This window comes from Schistocerca gregaria, chromosome X (genome assembly GCF_023897955.1).
Source record: "Schistocerca gregaria isolate iqSchGreg1 chromosome X, iqSchGreg1.2, whole genome shotgun sequence".
Lineage (NCBI taxonomy): Eukaryota > Metazoa > Arthropoda > Insecta > Orthoptera > Acrididae > Schistocerca > Schistocerca gregaria.
Window position 1 is genome coordinate 817,359,027 of NC_064931.1, and position 19,833 is coordinate 817,378,859.

Here is a 19,833-nt window from a genome sequence, read left to right on the forward strand (position 1 = left end):
AAGCTCATGCCTCTGTAGTAGTGTGCAATTGATTATCTCTTTTCTTGAAGACTGAGTTTTCCCTTTCTCATTCTTTGTAAAAACTGTCCAGCACAATTTAAGGCATATATCCATATCTGTCACAGTAGACCAACCTTCTGTGACTGTGAGTCACTCCATAATATATATGTGGCACGATTTTATATGCTAAATGTGTTACTTATAGTTGTGGAACGTTAATCCACAGTAGCAAATATTAGTGTAATATCTTGGTATCTTAACTTACTCTTTACAGTCCAATTTTCCAATACCATAATGCTCACTCACATAACACTATTGTAGTGCAACATGCTCTACAGTGTATCAACATGTTGTCTTGGCTGGCTCAATCACATGGCCTGTCTCCAATTGAGCACATATAGGAAACCATCGGATGAGAACTTCTCATGATAATACAAAATGAGATGCCCTCCCATGGACATTTTGGATGTCCTCCATCAATCCTATCTGGTAAGGATCCCATACCACACAGCAGCTTGAAGTAACTGATTTGTAGTAGTTCATTGTGTCACTGTGGTGCCAACTGCAGATGCAGTATGATTTACCAGTGCCATACACTAAACACAGTGGTGTTCCCTCTTGGTAATGCCACATGGTGGTCCAGCGACTGGTCTTCTTGTGACCACACCTTACTGTGACTATCGTTGCCAGCAATCATGTACAGTGCCTACATTCCTATCGAGTTTTTCTGCCATATTAAAGAAGGAACATCCAGTTTCTTGTAGCCCCATTACATAACCTTGTTCAATCTCAGTGAGCTACTGAAAATGGAATATTTGTCATATTAAACACCTTCTTAACTTACATCAATCCAATATGTCCACTCTTAAAAGTAACAAATGTTCACAACTGCTACATCATCTATGAAAAACGAACATGATTTGCACCCTCATAGTGGCACTACTAGTGCCACTGTTATGTGATTGGCATTAAACTTGAAGAGACATCATCCTTTTTGTGTACTGTTTGCTTTATTTTTCATTAATTCCCATACATACTATAGGGCCATGTGTTCAAGGTGATAGAAAGAAATTTCTCAAAATGTTGTGGAATGGAGAAGTGGACAGAGAGAGGGGAGAGAGATCCAAAAACCATTCTTTTTCAGGCGCCACATCAGAGCCACTCACTCACTGGAATGAAGTAGGCCATTTTTATGACTCACTGCTCACCTTTCACATATTAAAATATGTGAAAGGAAGGCATCTTGCCTTTTCTGTTCATGGTAACCATACCAGAATTTTTTTCTCCTTTATCCTGTTTTGAAAGAACATTGAAAGTGCATCAATAATTTTTCATTATGTTCCTTCTAGTTTTAAAATTAGCAAAGTGTCTCACATTTTGCCTTCAGTATTACAACAAGGTTCTGAATATTTTTATCAAAGAGGAAAATTATAAAAATAAATCTCTTTCTTGCTACTTTTTGACAATTTCATCGAAAACAAAATACAATATAAAACTACAATGCAATTAAAACTAGTTTTCCACTCCCTGAAATTATATACAGTTGCTTAAGCATGTGTTTCTGAGTGTCCTGATGAGCAGTTGTTTCTTTTTTATGCATAAAATGGAAGCAACAACTCATCATAACATCTGGAAGAACATCATTAATGAATTGTGCCTAGTGAACTTGAAAAAGCACATCTACAATTGTTGTTTACAATCAGCTTTACAATGTATGTGCCTAAGATGAAGGATCTGATCATTTTTATAATTTTAAACAAAATTAGACCAGTTTTACCAAAAGTGCACATCTGTCCTCCAGTTGAAAATCTATGCTCACATGGCATCAAAATAGCTGGTATACATAATCTTTCCCTAACAAGTTGGTGAAGTGTTGGGTACAACAGTTATCTGGTTCCCCACATGTTTAAAATGTCACTACTTGTAGGCAAATATGCTTCAGATAAATATTTGTCTAGTTCAACAGTTGCTGCAGGTCCTTCCTGGGGGGGCTGCCTGGTTCTATCAATAAATTCCATCCAAACACAAAAAATTCAAAATGTTACAGTGGTAATTAGTTGGTGATTGTTCTTTTTCTAATTTTCTTGTATTTCAGCAACTATGCTTAAGGCAAATCAACTCTTGAATGTAACTGCTTCTTTCGCTTCATCAATTGTTTTCTGTATTGAATTTTGTATTGGGTGTTACACAATGCATGGGACATATGGAAGGTTCAAAAGCATGACAGCTGATTTCACGTTTGAAACATTGTACGCTATTAAGGTAGATTTGATAATATATTAGATAATAACAGCCTTTAACCAATTTGAAATATTTTTTGCAATGTGTCTTTCTCCAGGCTGGTAGTGCTCAAGAAAGTACAACTTTCAGTCCTCTCATCTACAGAATGTGCTGCGAGTACATAGAAACTAGTATTATCAATCTTTCATTGCCTTTACAGCAATCAAATTACTTTCTATTTTACCAAATAACTGGCAATAAGAGAATTTGATAACATTTTTCAAATTTTTAAACTATAATTCATCAAAGCATATTTATGAATTGGTTAAAATATTATGTATCAAATGCCATAATTTAATTTAAATTATTAGCTTCACAACACTGACAAATTTACTTTTCAGTTCATGGAAACAAAAATATTCACTTTGACTTCCTGGAAGGGGAACTTCATGTGAAGCGGAAACAGGTTTCTGTGAGAATGATTGATGAAAAACAATTTCTTGAATACCTGTAAATTATCATCAGATGACTGTGATTTTGATCAGCTTCCTGATCCATACCCTTTGAGAAGTACTGTTGTCTGCTTAGACTTTAAATGTCTCTTCATGTGCAATGAGGAGTTAGAAGAACATTATATTATCTTCTGCCAGCAATGGCATTTTTCTTTATTTATCCAGTTCAGTAACATTATACTGTATATCACTCAAAGTTCTCCTAAGCAAATGCAGTGTGATTGGCTTGCTTCCTGCAGCATTGAAATTAATGTCGTATGGGAAAAACTAAAATAGTGACTATTAAGATGCAGTTTGAAACAGTGAAAAATTAAAATTAGAACAAATATACAAGTAGTGTATTCAATAATCTATAGGTGCACTAATATATTAATTTAATAATACATATCATTCTTAATGTAATAAAAAAATATCCATAACAAGCCAAACTCAGGTGAAGAATAGTGTAAAGAAGAAATTAGGTTGGGCTGCAAACTGAATCAGTGAAAGAGCTAAGAACACAATGAGTGGGGTGCTTCCTGAGTCACCTTGGAATCTGCTCTGTGTGGAGTCAGGAGTGACAGACAAGCAGAGAGGGGCTGACAGTGGGGCTAGCTCACTCCCTCACCCCATTGGTGCGTAGTCAAGAGCAGCTGAGGCATGGTGAATGGAGAACATTAGTTCTTGTGAGTCAGTTGCTAGTTGCTTTCTCACACCCAGGCGAGCTGCACAGTGCTTCTTGTAAGATGTTTATCAGATCAAGAGCAGAAATAAAAGAAATATAAATAAATAAATAAAAAGAAATAAAAAAGTTTTTACTGTGTTAACATAACATTCTGAAGAACTGAGGGTTCTTCACTTTCTATTCTACATCTACATGACTACTCTGCAATTCACATTTAAGTGCTTGGCAGAGGGTTCATCGAACCACAATCACACTGTCTCTCTACTATTCCACTCCCGAACAGCGAGCGGGAAAAACGAACACCTAAACCTTTCTGTTCGAGATCTGATTTCTCTTATTTTATTTTGATGATCATTCCTACCTATGTAGGTTGGGCTCAACAAAATATTTTCACATTCGGAAGAGAAAGTTGGTGACTGAAATTTCGTAAAAAGGTCTCGCCGTGACGAAAAACGTCTATGCTGTAATGACTTCCATCCCAACTCGTGTATCATATCTGCCACACTCTCTCCCCTATAACGTGATAATACAAAACGAGCTGCCTATTGTTTTCGTGGTTGGTGAAAGCTGTTCACAACAATAAGGTATGCAAATGAAAAAAATACACATCATGTAAAGCGTATTTTTCTGCAGTTTGAGAGACTTTCTTACTATAATGATCTATGTCTACACCACAGTGATGAATTCAGCATATTGCTTGAGAAACAGTTGCAGTGGCCTGCCCTGCAGTGTTTGTTCAGCTCACTGATGTTGTTGGAGAGACATTTTGGGTCTGAAGAGCTACTGCCACTTTTTTTGATTCAGTGATCACTCACTCCATAGAAGAATCTAACTCTTTCAATCAGTTCATAAGAAAATCTCTCATCTCTAGTTCCTGAAACTGAGTAACCATATTACAGCAGTCTTCATGAATGAGTGGGCAAACAACACCAATGCTTTCCCTGACAAGTTTTAAATTTGCTGCTATTGGTATGTCATTTGCTGCTATTGGTATGTGATCGTACTGTTTCAGGTTTTGACAGCAGTAAATTGCCCTAACTGAAATTTAATTTCAGATGTTGTCTAATGTACATTAAGTTTTGTGTGAGATATCATTGTACCTTCAGACATGTTCTTAGATGTCATTGGCATAAGGATATGCAAAATGTGAACTTTTGTACTGGGTGTGATCAGTCCCTGTGAATGGTGGGATAGTCAGCCTTCTAGATTTCACCTACCCTAACCTTCACAAAGCACACTGCATTCTGTTCCTGAAACTGACTGGGATAAATGACAGAATGTTTTCCATTTTCTTTGAAGATTAGATCAGAAACATAACACAAAATGTCTTGCAAAAGTGCTGCAATTTTAGAAAAGTTCTGGTAGTGGTAGAGGGCTGGAATGATTGGAAATTCCACTTGACTAAGGCTAAGGAAATATCAGTTCATATTCACACTTCTTATTGTCTAAATGCTGAACATTTTCACAGGGTGATATTGGACCAGTTGTAGACCCTCTTCTGAAACAGGCAGGATTTTCTAACAGCCTCAGAAATACAGAATGGTGGTGATATTTTTGGTGTTTACCAGTGGTAGAGTTCAACAAGTATTGTTATCCATAGTGATTAGCAGAATTATTTATTATCTGCAGAATATTACTATGAAAATGCAATTATGTCTTCTTTTACAAGCACAGAGCTTTATTAGTTTTTCAGATTTTTATACATAATTATTTTAATCTTATGTAGAAAACTATGGCTTTTCAGTTGCAGACTTACACTAGACAGTGAAGCTGATAGTCTGATGCTGTTTGAAGAAACACACTTGGCAATGTTTGTTAAAATAAATCACACTATGACACTGGAAACTAAAGTATTTGATTATGCATGTCTATTTTACTCTCACACTTTTGAATTCATGATCAAGTAGTAACTGTAAACACTGTATTCCTTCCCGTCCAGGAGATAATCTGAGCCCAATCTTATTGTGTAAGTGTTATCATCAGCAAGTTGTTTAACATTTGCTCATGGGTCTAAACTAGACTGGTGACAACTAAAACCTATTTCACGAATGCTGGAGTGCAATAGTTTTATCATGGCCAATTTTTCTTTAAATGCTAGTGCCAGAGTTATGTCATGTACCTGAATCATTTGTATTTCAAATCATCTGGATCATGTGAGTGATGGCTAAGTACATTTTTTTTACAGCATGGAGGAAAGGGACCTTTCATGGCATGCCAACGATACTGTAACTCACAGTGAATGGCAAACTGTTCAACATCTGTGTTTTCTTACATTGATTTATTATTCTGCATTTGTTGTTTTGTAGTGATTTTGCTATTAGCTATCAGTGTATCATTCACAGGTTCACTTCACAGTTAAATATAATTGTTTGATTTAAAAGAAATATATGTATATTTACTAACTGAGAAGCCAAACTGCTTATTTAATTAAATCTTATATTGATGACTGCAAGGACTATTTTGCTGCCCAAATTTCTGAAACCAATTATAAGCAAATACAAATATATGAAGCAGAAGTAAAGCAATTATAACTACTTTTCATTCAATAGACATCATTCTAACCAAAGTTATAAAGTGGAAGTGCAGAGTAAAACAAGTTTAGGGCTACATTATTTGCCTCCACTCAAATACCAATAAATTCTTTCACTTTTCATCAACATTAGTATTACAACAAGCAGATTGTCACACTCTTCATTTCAGTTGGGAGTATAGGCTCATTGCAGTGTTTCTTCACCACAAACATACTGGAATTCTATTAAATAATGAAGTTAGACAGAATGAGATAGCAGATACTTCATTTCCCTATGTTCAAACTACCACTGAAAATAAGTATACATTGTTTGGTGGGGAGTTCACAAAAACCATGAAGAAATACTGTACTTAGAGAATAGTTGTACTAGCCAACAAATTTTCTCTAAAGGTAGATATTTTACAAATATTGTCTTCAATGAAACACCTATATTTGTTTTTCAGATATAGGCAAATAGTTAATGTTGATGCTGTGAGAGATATATTAGAAGAAATTAAAGCTTATCTGAAGAAGGCACATTCTGAGATAATCGTCCTTGATATACATGACTTTGAAGGGCCTGCTGGCAATCGCTGCCTGCTTCTTTCAATGGTATATTCAGTACTTGGCCACTTTATATCGCCATTCAACAGCGTAAGCTACAATTCAACTCTAGCTGAAGTTTGGAAAACTGGAGTGAACTTGATTGTGACATACAACAATCCTGAGACTATGGAGGGTAAGAAAACATTATTACTTCTTCTGGGTGGAATTTTTCACAATATTTAACTGTACAGCATGATACAATTATATAAATTATATTACCGACAAAGAACACAAAACTTCTTTGACTCATCTACACTAACAGGACACTATACTCAAATCTTTGTCTATAAATACCTTCACCAAATTATTTACATACAGTAATTGAGTAAAGCCCTATGGACATCCATTTTTCTTCATCCCCATGATGATCAACTATATAAGTAATTTTGTATGGACCATCCTTTGGCCAATATTAAAGCATTTAATTTTCACCGTGTACTTTTTCTTTGGAAGTAATACTGTAAAGGAAAATTTGTGTCCATAGTCCACAAAATACACTTGATGCAATGGTTTTTTGTGTACAGGAACATTATTACACGAATATAGAAAACATATTCCTAAACTGATACCACAGCATCATAAATATATCTTCATTTTGCTACTTAGCAGAATTCATGGTCTGAGTGCAACAAAAGCATTACTTCACATCCACGAAATATCACTACCACCTTAAAACACTCAGGTAAATACCATTCTCCACACACACACACACACACACACACACACACACACACCAGTGTATGAAGGTATTTGGTGATACCACATATAGACATCATGTATTGTTCTGTTATTTACATCACTGCACATAATAGATTCTATCAACAGACTTAACATAATCTTTCACTAATTTTTCTGCCATCCCTGCTCCCCATATTCATCCATTCATTAATTCACCCTGTTCCGTAGATCTCATCAGGAAGGAGAACCTTGAGAAATGTGGAATGGGTCAGGTTATACATCAATGAAAACATGGAAATCATAAATACTTAATAAATATACATCTACATCTAGACACACAGACTCAGGAGGACACCACACAGTGCATCGCAAAGGGTATTTTGTGCCACTACTAGTCATTCCATTTCCTGTTACACTTGAATATGGAGTAAGGAAAAACCTGCTGTCTATACACCTCTTTGTGAGCCCTTATGTTTCTTTCATAAAATTTACATCAATGGTAGTAGAATCATTCAGATGTCAGCTGTAAAGGGTGGTTGTCTAACTTTTCTCAGAAATGTTTCACAATAAGAATGTCAGTATCTCCCCTGGGATTCCTATTTGAGTTCACAAGCTGTCTCCATAATACTCACATGTTGATTACACATACCAGTAACAAATTCAGCAGCATGCCTCTGAATTGCTTTGATGTCTTTCTATAATCTGATCTTGTGGGGATCCCAAACACTCAAACAGCTCATAAGATTGTGTCACACTAGTGTTCTATACACAATCTCCTTTATAAGTGAGGTACACTTTCCTAGAACTCTCCCAATAAAGTGAAGTCTAACATGTGCTTTCTCTAATACCAATCTTATGTGCTCATTCCATTGCATGTAGCTTTGCAACATTCAGCTTAGACATTTAATCAACATGACTAAATCAAGTAGCACATCACTAATATTGTATTTGAACATTACTGGCTTTCTTTTCCTTCTCATCTGCATTAATTTACATTTTTCCACATTTAGAGAAAGGTGTCATTCTCTTCACCAAATATAAATTCTAAGTCATTCTGTATCCTCCTACAGTCACTCAATGATGGGACTTTTCTGTACACTCAGCATCATCAAAAAACAGCAGCAGACTGCTGCTCACCCTATCATTCAGATCACTTATGTAAAGAGAGAACAAAAGCAGTTCTCCCACACTTCCTTGGGGCACTCCTGACAATATCGTTGCCTATGATGAAAACCACTATACTAACAATAAAACATCATTATACTCCTTCATATTATTCATCTTATGCCAGCTAAATGTAACCAAGTAACTCCTCTTTTACTCTACATTTTCCCTGTTCCTGTTCCTGTTCCTTGCCATCTTACTCTGTCTCCCTCATAGTTTGCTCTTCATATTTTATTTCCTCTGATTTAGTACTTTTTCAGTGCATAACAAGATGGTTGCAGTGGTTAATGGACAATATCTTATTTGTGGGGAATGTGGTGAATATCCTCTGCAATGTGCTGAAACTTAACATGTACAGTTACCAATATATATATTGTCCACCAGATGCAAAAAAAAAAAAAAACTCCCCATCGCACCCCCCTCAGATTTAGTTATAAGTTGGCACAGTGGATAGGCCTTGAAAAACTGAACACAGATCAATTGAGAAAACAGGAAGAAGTTGTGTGGAACTGTGAAAAAATAAGCAAAATATACAAACTGAGTAGTCCATGGGCAAGATAAGCAACATCACGGATAACATGAGCTCAGGGGCGCCGTGGTCACATGGTAGTGTGAGCAGCTGCGAAACGAGAGGTCCTTGGTTCAAGTCTTCCCTTGAGCAAAAAGTTTACTTTCTTTATTTTTGCATAGTTATTATCTGTTTGTTCGTTCATTGATGTCTCTGTTCACTGTAATTAGTGTCTGTGTTTTCCGACCGCATCGCAAAACCGTGTGATTAGTAGACGAAAGGACGCCCCTCTCCAATGGGAACCGAAAACATTTGATCGCAAGGTCATAGGTCAACCGATTCCTGAACAGGAAAACAAATCTGATATGTTCAATATGACACTGGTGATGGCATGTGTGTCACATGACAGGAATATGTTGTCGACCCACCTAACTTGTACACTTGGCGAATGGGTAAAAAGATTCTTCTACCTTGCCTGATTTAGGTTTTCTTGTGGATGTGATAATCACTCCCAAAAAAGTGATGAAGACATAAGAGTTTGTCACATAAACTGAAAATAAAAAATTAAACTTTTCACTCAATGGAACATTTGAACCAAGGACCTTTCATTCCACAGCTGCTCACGTTACCACGGGACCACGGCGGTCCTCAGCTGTCAATCTTCTTGATGTTGCCTGTCTTGCCAATGGACTACTCAGTTTGTATATTTTGCTTATTTTTACACAGTTCCACACAACTTCTTCCTGTTTCCTCAATTGATCTGTGTTCAGTTTTTCAAGGCCTATCCACTGTGCCAACTTATAACTAAATCTGAGGGGGGTGCAATGGGGAGGTTCCCTTGTTAGTAGACGGAACAGAACAGTAAAATCTACTGTTGAATAAAAAACAGACACCTGTAAATCAACAAAGAACACAAGAGCCCACAGAAAAACAGCAACAACACACACCTTCATATACAGCAATCTAGTTAACACAACCAGTAATATACTACTGTATAAATATGCATATCACAATGCACTCAGTATGATCAAGCAAACAGCTTCAGTAAATGGGTGTGATGACATACTTACTGGCAATTTCACACAGAAAAAAAACAACTAATAAACCAATAACTATGAAGAAAATGAAACATCGCTTGCATGCCATTTACAAGTAAACTTTCCTACATAATAGCAAATATTTTAAAAAAACTGGCATTACTTTCGCAACATATGACAAACTGCAACACACATTTAAGACAAAACCTCATAAACAGATAAATACATACAAGTAGGCATTTACAAACAGTGGGTAATACTTACAAATTGGTTAACACTTTAAAAAATCTATGAACACTAAAGTGCTGGCACAGAAACAATTAGCAATAATTACCCACATTAAGAACACTGAGCAGTCATTTCACAATCTTGTGAATGATCTTCATGTATTACCTAAAATGGACAAGGGATATGGAATGGACTTGCATTCAGTACTAGAAAGTTTCATTCATGGCATAGTACATAGTAACAGGCTGCTAAATGATAATCTGGAAAGTAATAACAAAATTTCTTTGACATTTCTCATTCTGAATGTTTGTTTTATTAATATAAAGAATTACCAGTAAGTGAAAAAATTTAGTCTCTTAATATTATTGGATGACCATGAAGCATCAGCCAGTCATATTATTCAGTACGTGCTATGAGACAAATATTTTCATGTAAAAATATTTAATTATCATTGTTGTAGTACCTTAGCAGTTTAAATAATGTCTGTCTTACCATTTATGAGTCTTTGATTGTAAACATCTGAGTGGGAAATTTCTAAGTGATGATTGTGTGTTTATTACAGGGCTCCGTGTACCACCCATATAAATTGCCTGCAGAAATGTAAGTAAATACATGCATGAAATGGCTGAATTGCACCATTCATTTAAGTTATACACTAAAAAACATCATTCTGTACAGGGTTAAATTTGGGTACACATCCTCAGTGGCACACCCAGCAATTAATCCTCACCACACTTCAGATTACTGTACAGTCAACAAAAAGAAAACTGTTTGCATAGAAAATTGCTAAGTCCCACATGAGGCATTCTCAGCATGTACAGCCTCCTCACAAATTTTGGCTGCGCTTTCTCCCTGTCAATGCCCATGTTAGGTTATAGTGGCAAAGTATCATCATACCAGTGATATGTATTATAGATAGCACTGGAAATTAAATAATAGAATTTAGAATTTAACAGTGAGTGCAGAATATGTAGTGATTTGACCAGAAGTGTTACAATCAGTCTGAAGGTGTTAGCATCACTTTGCATGTAGTTCATAGTCAAAATGCCTGGTCATCACTTGCTGAAAAAGAGTTCAGTTCTTCTTCCATCTGGTCAATATTTTATGTGTCTTTTGTGATAGGTGCCAATTGCCTTTCTGTGGCAGCTTCTCTTTATTTTGAGGACTATAACATTGGAGAATATTATTTCTAGTCCTTAAGAAAACTATTGTAGTATTAGCTAACAAGAAGTGTATCACAAAACTCAGAAAATTTCAAACAAAATTCATCCAAGCTATTTATAAGAGTAAAAGAATTTTATTACTCTGAGGAGTAAGCAATTTTATATCAATCAAACTTTTAGCAAAATTTTTTGTTTTATGAAAATTGTATTTCAAATGTAAGAGAGAGTAACTGATTGAATAATTATTCAGTTCTTTGGCATGAAAGATACTTGTAAAGATATAATTTCTTTTCAAATTACGCACTCAAATTTAAGTGCACAGCCACTCTCAATTTCAAAAACAATTAGGTCCAAATTAATATGCTGCAGGGAAAGTTTTGTCTGTATGCATAATAATGTCCACAGAACTAGCAGGCAGAGTGGGAAAGTAGAAAAAAGTAATTAATATGAAATTGATTAAAACCTCTACCAAAACAAGTGAGGGTAAATACAAATAATTACAAACGTTTTATTCCACCTTTGGGCATATTTATATGCAATTGGTTTCATCAGTGTTAACACAATATTAACAATAGTAATACTATAAACGTGAACAAATGTCATTAACTACAATGTAAAACTGCCGGCCGCGGTGATCTCGCAGTTCTAGGCGCTCAGTCCGGAACCGCGGGACTGCTACAGTCGCAGGTTCAAATCCTGCCTCGGGCATGGATGTGTGTGATGTCCTTAGGTTAGTTAGGTTTAAGTAGTTCTAAGTTCTAGGGGACTGATGACCACAGATGTTAAGTCCCATAGTACTCAGAGCCATTTGAACCATACAATGTAACAATCCAAGATGGATACAATACATGTTTATGCAAATGTCAATGACAACAAAAAGTTTCCTAACAGATCAATTACAAGATAAATTAATTACATAGTTCAGTGAATGACAAATAAATAATCAAACAGATAATCAACAATAAGTACATGGAACAGTAATGAAATAGTTTCACAATGTGGCATATGTATAGTTTGCATTTAACTTATTGTTCATTCTCATAAGGGAAGTGAGTCAACTGTCACATACTCAAGGAAATCTTGAGCAGAGTAAATTACTTTACTTTTTGTCAACCTTGAAACACTAGTTTTAAATTTATTTACTGGAACTGTGTAGGCATTTTCAGGTAATTTGTTGAAGTAGACAGGACCAAGATATTTGTTACAGTTATGGCGTATTAATTGTATATCCACTTCTTATGCTATATATTGGTTAGTATTAGTTGTACTGTAATAAATCTACATCTACATCCATACACCGCAAGCCACATGACGGTGTGTGGCGGAGGGTACCTTGAGTACCTCTATTATTTCTCCCTTCTATTCCAGTTTCGTATTGTTCATGGAAAGGAGGATTGTCGGTACGCTTCTGTGTGGGCTCTAATCTCTCTGATTTCATCCTCATGGTCTCTTCATGAGATATACATAGGAGGGAGGAATATACTGCTTGACTCTTCGGTGAAGGTATGTTCTCGTAACTTTAACTAAAGCCTGTACTGAGCTACTGAGCGTCTCTCCTGCAGAGTCTTCCACTGGAGTTTATCTATCATCTCCATAATGCTTTCGCAATTACTAAATGATACTGTAATGAAGTGCGCTGCTCTGCATTGGATCTTCTCTATCTTTTCTATCAACCCTATCGAGTACGGATCCCACACTGCTCCGGTACGGATCCCACACTGCTCTGGTACGGATCCCACACTACTCAGCAGTATACCAGCAGTGGGTGAACAAGCATACTGTAACCTACTTCCTTTGTTTTCAGATTGCATTTCCATAGGATTCTTCCAATGGATCTCAGTCTGGCATCTGCTTTACCGACGATCAACTTTATATGATCATTACATTTTAAATCACTCCTAATGCGTACTCCCAGATAATTTATGGAATTAGCTGCTTCCAGTTGCTGACCTGCTATTTTGTAGCTAAATGATAAGGGATCTATCTTTCTATGTATTCGCAGCTCATTACACTTGTCTACATTGAGATTCAATTGCCATTCCCTTCACCATGCTTAAATTCGCTGCAGATCCTCCTGCATTTCAGTACAATTTTCCATTGTTACAACCTCTCAATACACCACAGCAACATCTGCAAACAGCCTCAGTGAACTTCCAATGTCATCCACAAGGTCATTTATGTATATTGTGGATAGCAACGGTCCCAAGACACTCCCCTGCGGCACACCTGAAATCACTCTTACTTCGAAGGACTTCTCTCCATTGAGAATGACGTGCTGCGTTCTGTTAGCTAGGAACTCTTCAATCCAGTCACACAATTGGTCCGATAGGCCATATGCTCTTACTTTGTTTATTAAAGGACTGTGGGGAACTGTATCGAATGCCTTGCGGAAGTCAAGAAACACGACATCTACCAGGGAACCCGTGTCTATGGCCCTCTGAGTCTCATGGACAAATAGCGCGAGTTGCATTTCACACGACCATCTTTTTCAAAACCCATGCTGATTCCTACAGAGTAGATTTCTAGTTCCATAAAAGTCATTGTACTCAAACATAATATGTGTTCCAAAATTGTACAACTGATCGATGTTAGAGATATAGGTCTATAGTCCTGCACATCTGTTTGATGTCCCTTGTTGAAAACGGGGATAATCTGTGCTCTTTTCCAATCCTCTGGATTGCAACGGTCTTCTAGAGATCTACGGTACACCGCTGTAAGAAGGGGGGGCAAGTTCCTTCGCATACTCTGTGTAAAATCGAACTGGTATCCCATCACGTCCAGCGGCCTTTCCTCTTTTGAGCGATTTTTATTGTTTCCCTATCCCTCTGTCATCTATTTCGATATCTACTATTTTGCCATCTGTGCGGCAATCTAGAGAAGGAACTTCAATGCAGTCTTCCTTCTTCTGTGAAACAGCTTTGGAAAAAGACATTTAGTATTTCGGCCTTTAGTCTGTCATCCTCTGTTTCAGTAACATTTTGGTCACAGAGTGTCTGGACATTTTGTTTTGATCCACCTACTGCTTTGACATAAGACCAAAGTTTCTTAGGATTTTCTGCCAAGTCAGTACATAGAACTTTACTTTTGAATTCATTGAACGCCTCTCGCATAGCCCCTCCTCACACTACATTTCACTTCGCATCATTTTTGTTTGTCTGCAAAGCTTTGGCTATGTTTATGTTTGCTATGAAGTTCCTTTTGCTTCCGCAACAGTTGTACCATGGTGGCTCTTTTCCATCTCTTACGATCTTACTTGGCACATACTCATCTAACGCATATTGTACGATGGTTTTGAACTTTGCCCACTGTTCCTCAAAACTATCTGTACATGAGACAAAACTTTTGTGTTGAGCCATCAGGTACTCTGTAATCTGCTTTTTGTCACATTTGCTAAACAGAAAAATCTTCCTACCTTTTTTAATATTTCTATTTAAGGCTGAAATCGATGCATTAACTGCTTTATGATCGCTGATTTCCTGTTCTGCGTTAATTGTTTCAAGTAGTTCGGGTCTGTTTGTCACCAGAAGGCCTAATATGTTATCACCTCGAGTTGGTTCTCTGTTTAACTGCTCAAGGTAGTTTTCAGATAAAGCACTTAAAAATATTTCACTGGATTCTTTGTCCCTGCCACATGTTATGAACGTTTGAGTCTCCCAGTCTATATCCGGCAAATTAAAATCTCCACCCAGAACTATAACATGATGGGGAAATCTACTTGAAATATTTTCCAAATTATCCTCCAGGTGCTCAGCCACAACAGCTTCTGAGCCAGGGGGCCTATAGAGACATCAAATTACCATGTCTGAGCCTGCTTTAACCGTGACCATCACCCAAATTATTTCACATTTGGGAACTACGTCAATTTCCTTCGATACTATAGCACTTCTTATCGCTATAAACACTCCGCCCCCTTCACGTCCAGCCTGTCTCTGCGGTAGACATTCCAATCTGAGTTTAGGATTTCATTACTGTTTACGTCTGGTTTCAGCCAACTTTCTGTCCCTAGTACTATATGGTCATTGTTACCGTTTATTAATGAGAGCAGTTCTGGGACCTTTCTATAGATGCTCCTGCAGTTTACTATTAGCACATTAATATTGTTATTCCGTGTTGCATTTTTGCCTACTCCTACCTTGCTGTGTCTCAGGAGGCGTCTTGTCAGGCCTAGGGAGGGAATTCTCTAACCTAAAAAACCCACATGTGCACTCCACACGTACTCCGCTACCCTTGTAGCCACTTCCGGCGTGTAGTGCACACCTGACCTATTCAGGGGGACCCTACGTTTCTCCACCTGATAGCGGAGGTCGAGAAATTTGCACCCCAGATCTCCGCAGAATCGTTTGAGCCTCTGGTTTAAGCCTTCTACTCGGCTCCAAACCAGAGGACTGCGATCGGTTCTGGGAACGATACCACAAATAGTTAGCTCAGATTCCAGCCCACGAGCGAGGCTTTCTGCCTCCACCAATTCCGCCAACCACCTGTACAAACTGAGGATGACCTCTGAACCCAGACGATAAGAGTCATTGGTGCCGACATGAGCAACAATTTGCAGTCGGGTGCACCCAGCGCTCTCTATCACCACCGGCAGGGCCTCCTCCACATCTCGGATGAGGCCCCCAGGACCTTGCTGAAGGAGCGGCCACATGTCCACTCACAGGCAGAGCGGGCGATGCCACATGGCCAGCCTCCACATTGATCCTCCGCCTCATGCGCCGCGACCACCACTGAACCCGCCACTCCCCTTGGGGAGAGGGTGGCCCAACCGCACCCGGTACCCGCGAAGATGTCTCGACAGCAGGGACAGTGGGTGAAGCATGTAACACCTAGGGTGTACCATGCGATGCACCAGACTCCCCACTGCCGCCACACTCTGAGGCAGCAGCCTGAAGACGGCTGACCACGGCCATCAACATGTTCAGCTGTTCGCGAACAGTGGCCAGCTCTTCCTGCGTCTGTACACAGGAGTCACACATCCTACCCATCCTAAAAAATCTATTTACTGTAGAGAGTTAACCAACTTTTAACTAGACTGCTAATTCTCTAAAGGCGGCTGATTGTTGACTAAACTGTGGTTGCTAGACACTTCTTGTAGAGAACAATGAAAATAGCACTACCTGTCTCTGGACTGTATTGAAAACAAACACTAGCACTACTGGGACTATGGCTGACTAAAGGGACTCTCTCTGACTGTATTCAAAACAAACACAAAAAGTATGGAACACTATTACTAGCGCTCAACAATTAAAGCTTCCTAAAAGCTAAAACACACGGAAGAAGAAGGGAGAAGTAATAAAAATACAGTTAATACTTAAATTAATGAAGCTTGTTGCACAGCAGACGTGAAGCAGACAACAGTTACGATCTGCAGTAATGAACAATTTCGAAGCAGATAATATGTCAGTGGAATCAAGCATTTTTGCTTTAAGTCTAGTGCCTGGAAGTCAACTAACTATATTGTGAGAATGGGTATGAGATGTAGGAGGAGCTTCTTTTGACCACTGATTGCACTGCTTTTTTCCAAAAAAATATTTGTCAGCAGAAGGCCTAACACGCATCTTTTCATCTGATTCTTCACAACTACTTTCTGGTGTGAATTCAGAGGTGGAATCATGATCACTTAGTATAAATTCATTCTCATCTGCTGTGCCCTCCTCATCAGATTGCAAAAATGCAGGATCAGTCACTATTCTTTCCAACTCGACATCTGTTAATGACTTTGATGATGCCATTCTGAAAATAATGTACACATACATAACCTTAAAAACTGATGTTATCATTGAAATTTTCCTCATTTTGAAGTACTCTAAGACTTCAGTCATGTAAAACACTAATTTAGATAATGAAAAAATACTTACATTAAGACTCTGGTGGGGTATTCTGAAACCTCTTTCTCTTTATCTCACAAAATATTACCAGAAACACCACAGCCAACATTCCACATTAAATGGCATCACTTCACTGAGGACTACCGAGAACACAGGCACCATCTGTTGTTCTGTTCACATTGCCTGGGGTTCTCTAGGACCCCACTAGAGCAGTTAAGGGTTAAATTATTGGTCACTCTAAGTGACGGTTTACAGTTGGGTGCTGACATCTTTGAATTCAGATTCTGTGGAGAGGGTCATGGGGGTGACAATAATGCAGAAATGCTCCATAATCAAGGTTTGTGAAACTTATTAATATGGTGAGGTGTCATGAACTTCCATGAAAGTTTTCTTCTCTGTCCTCTGCAACATGTGAGTGTCATGCTTGTGAGAAACTCTCATACTGTTAAATCATCGCTTCCAAATGCATGTGAGTGGAGTCTGCAATTTACAAGCCCAACTTGTAGCTCAGGCATGCAGCTAATGATGGGTCAACTGGCAAAAACCCCTCTTCTGCCACTGGTGTGCAGTCTTTTGTGGTAATTTTCAAAGTTATTCTTAGGAAGATGTATCAATCCTAGTGTTTTAAATTCTCTTTGCCCTATTGAATCACATTGATTAAAATAGTTACACAATAACGAAAGTACTGACTTTTTTGATGATATGCACTTCATCCAAAATACACAGGAAAAGATAAATCTTACAATGATACTTTATGTCTAACGAAAAAATGCTGAACTGACTCTGTGTTGGAGTGTACAACCCAACTGAATCTTGTGAGGAATATTTTGAAAAGGTTACAGCTGTTTTCCAATTCCATTATTGTATAGTTCAAGCTTGTGTTTCACTTATAATCATACCATCGTTAATAAACATTAAATATAGATGCTGATAAGGTCTCAGATGCCCCCATTGCTTCTGGCAAATGAATAGTGTGCCTAAAAAGTTAAAAGCCAGAGTTCACTTTCTCTGTAAAAAGTAAATATATGACACTTGTCTTTATATTTCAATACAACAATGATGACAGCCATTTTTCTGTAACCCTGTTGCACTTTATCTCTCTTGAAATGAGAACATTACATAAAATGTTACCAACTAGTTAGTTCCCCAAATGTAAATACATTTCTTTACACATGTCTACTTTTTACCAATCACTGAAGTCCAGATGTTATACTGGGTGCTTTTGACAGTACTCAACAATTAAATTCAACATTGATAATACTAACAAATTTTAAGAGTATTTACTTTTACTTAATATGCATTTTCCATGCATGTATTTTGCAACTCTCTTGCCTCCTTTACTCAAGAACATGACACTGGAGTTTCACTCCAAATAAGAACCATATATCTGTAAAATCAAGGTCATTCTTACATTGTTAACCTCCAAATACATTCTATTCATAGTCTGATTTGGTTCAAGTGCGGTACTGTGACTAAATTTTTACACAATGTACAAACATATAAAACTCCTAATTCACAAATATTTATATCTTGTGACAAATTTTTACCTACATTTCATCAATATTAATGGTACTTCCAACCAAAACATTTTCAATTTAGTTTCTTTCTTTTTCTTTAGAGCTTCTGCTCATTGCTCTAGGCTGCAAGTCATAGGTGGCCTAGTAATGCCAACACAAACTGTACTCGCTTCAGTGGTACATATACTAAAATTAGAACAATACAAAGAAGATTAGCATGGCCCCTGCGCAAGGATGGCATGCAAAATTGTGAAGCAGTCCACATTTTATTAACATTAGTGTCATGAAATATTTTGTGTAATGTAATATCTTGTACAGACATCTTTTATTAACCTGACACGTTCCACATCATTACGAAGTATCGTATTCATGATCTATGGAACAAGTATTAATCTAATCTAATCTTATGCCTGTAGAATCTCATTTTGTTGGCTGTACTGAACAAATGAAGGAACACTGTGTGTTCAACGCAACAATTTTTAAATTAGATATCAGTAATAGTGTTGTGCTGACATGCTACAGTGCATGTGTGCTTGCCACCCACCATGAAAACAGCAGACCATGTGGATCAATCACAAGAACGTGGACTGAGGTAGTGGAGTCTCTCTCCATCATGCACTGCCTTGCAGCAGCCTTGGGATTTTGCTGGAGAGAACCATGTGACAAAAAGAGCTGCCTGACAACTGCTTCCCATGCTGATGCTGAATTTCTGATGATCACTCGTGCAAGTTAGTGTTATATAGTGGGTATCTTTTATATTCTGTCGGTGGGAAGACAGGACTTGCCATCAGGTGCAGGTATGGTATCCTGGACATGTACAGCTGCAGAGAAGACAATATCAGTGAATCTGTACTGCACAGTTCACCTGAATAATGTTCATGGACCTGTGCCACATACTGCCTCATTGCAGTAGTCCATCATGAGCTTATTCATAAGTTTTGTTTTTTTGTATTTGATAGGTACGGTACAACTGTGTATAATTCTTGACATTTATGATTCATTTTTTGCCACTCACTAAACCTTCAGTTTTTTGAGGCTACCATATGCTATGGGAATTCCTCCCACTGTGTCCATTTTTATCGTTACATAATTTTAGTGTGTTAATTTCCCACGTTAATTTGTATGTAATTGTGTCCTATAGAAATTTCCATGTCTTGTTTGCTTTATTTTTTCACTAATGCCCATATGTACTAGTGTACTAT

General features: G+C 37.6%; 1 protein-coding gene and 1 non-coding gene across 3 annotated transcripts in view; both read left to right on the top strand.

Annotated features, from left to right (window-relative positions):
• LOC126297886 (uncharacterized) overlaps positions 1-19,833 on the top strand; it is a 116,568-nt gene that overhangs the window by 76,371 nt on the left and 20,364 nt on the right. Inside the window, exons 5-7 of one of the 2 annotated variants that reach the window (XM_049989185.1) lie at positions 6,370-6,644; positions 10,689-10,726; positions 12,658-12,792. In XM_049989185.1, the coding sequence (XP_049845142.1) occupies positions 6,370-6,644; positions 10,689-10,711 (298 nt within the window). In that variant the 3' untranslated portion in view covers positions 10,712-10,726; positions 12,658-12,792. The remainder of the gene's footprint in view (positions 1-6,369; positions 6,645-10,688; positions 10,727-12,657; positions 12,793-19,833) is intronic. The other variant, XM_049989184.1, reaches the window with a different exon arrangement.
• On the top strand, positions 18,794-18,900 carry LOC126300041 (U6 spliceosomal RNA). The gene has a single exon (XR_007552863.1). It is a non-coding gene; the product is annotated as a U6 spliceosomal RNA (small nuclear RNA).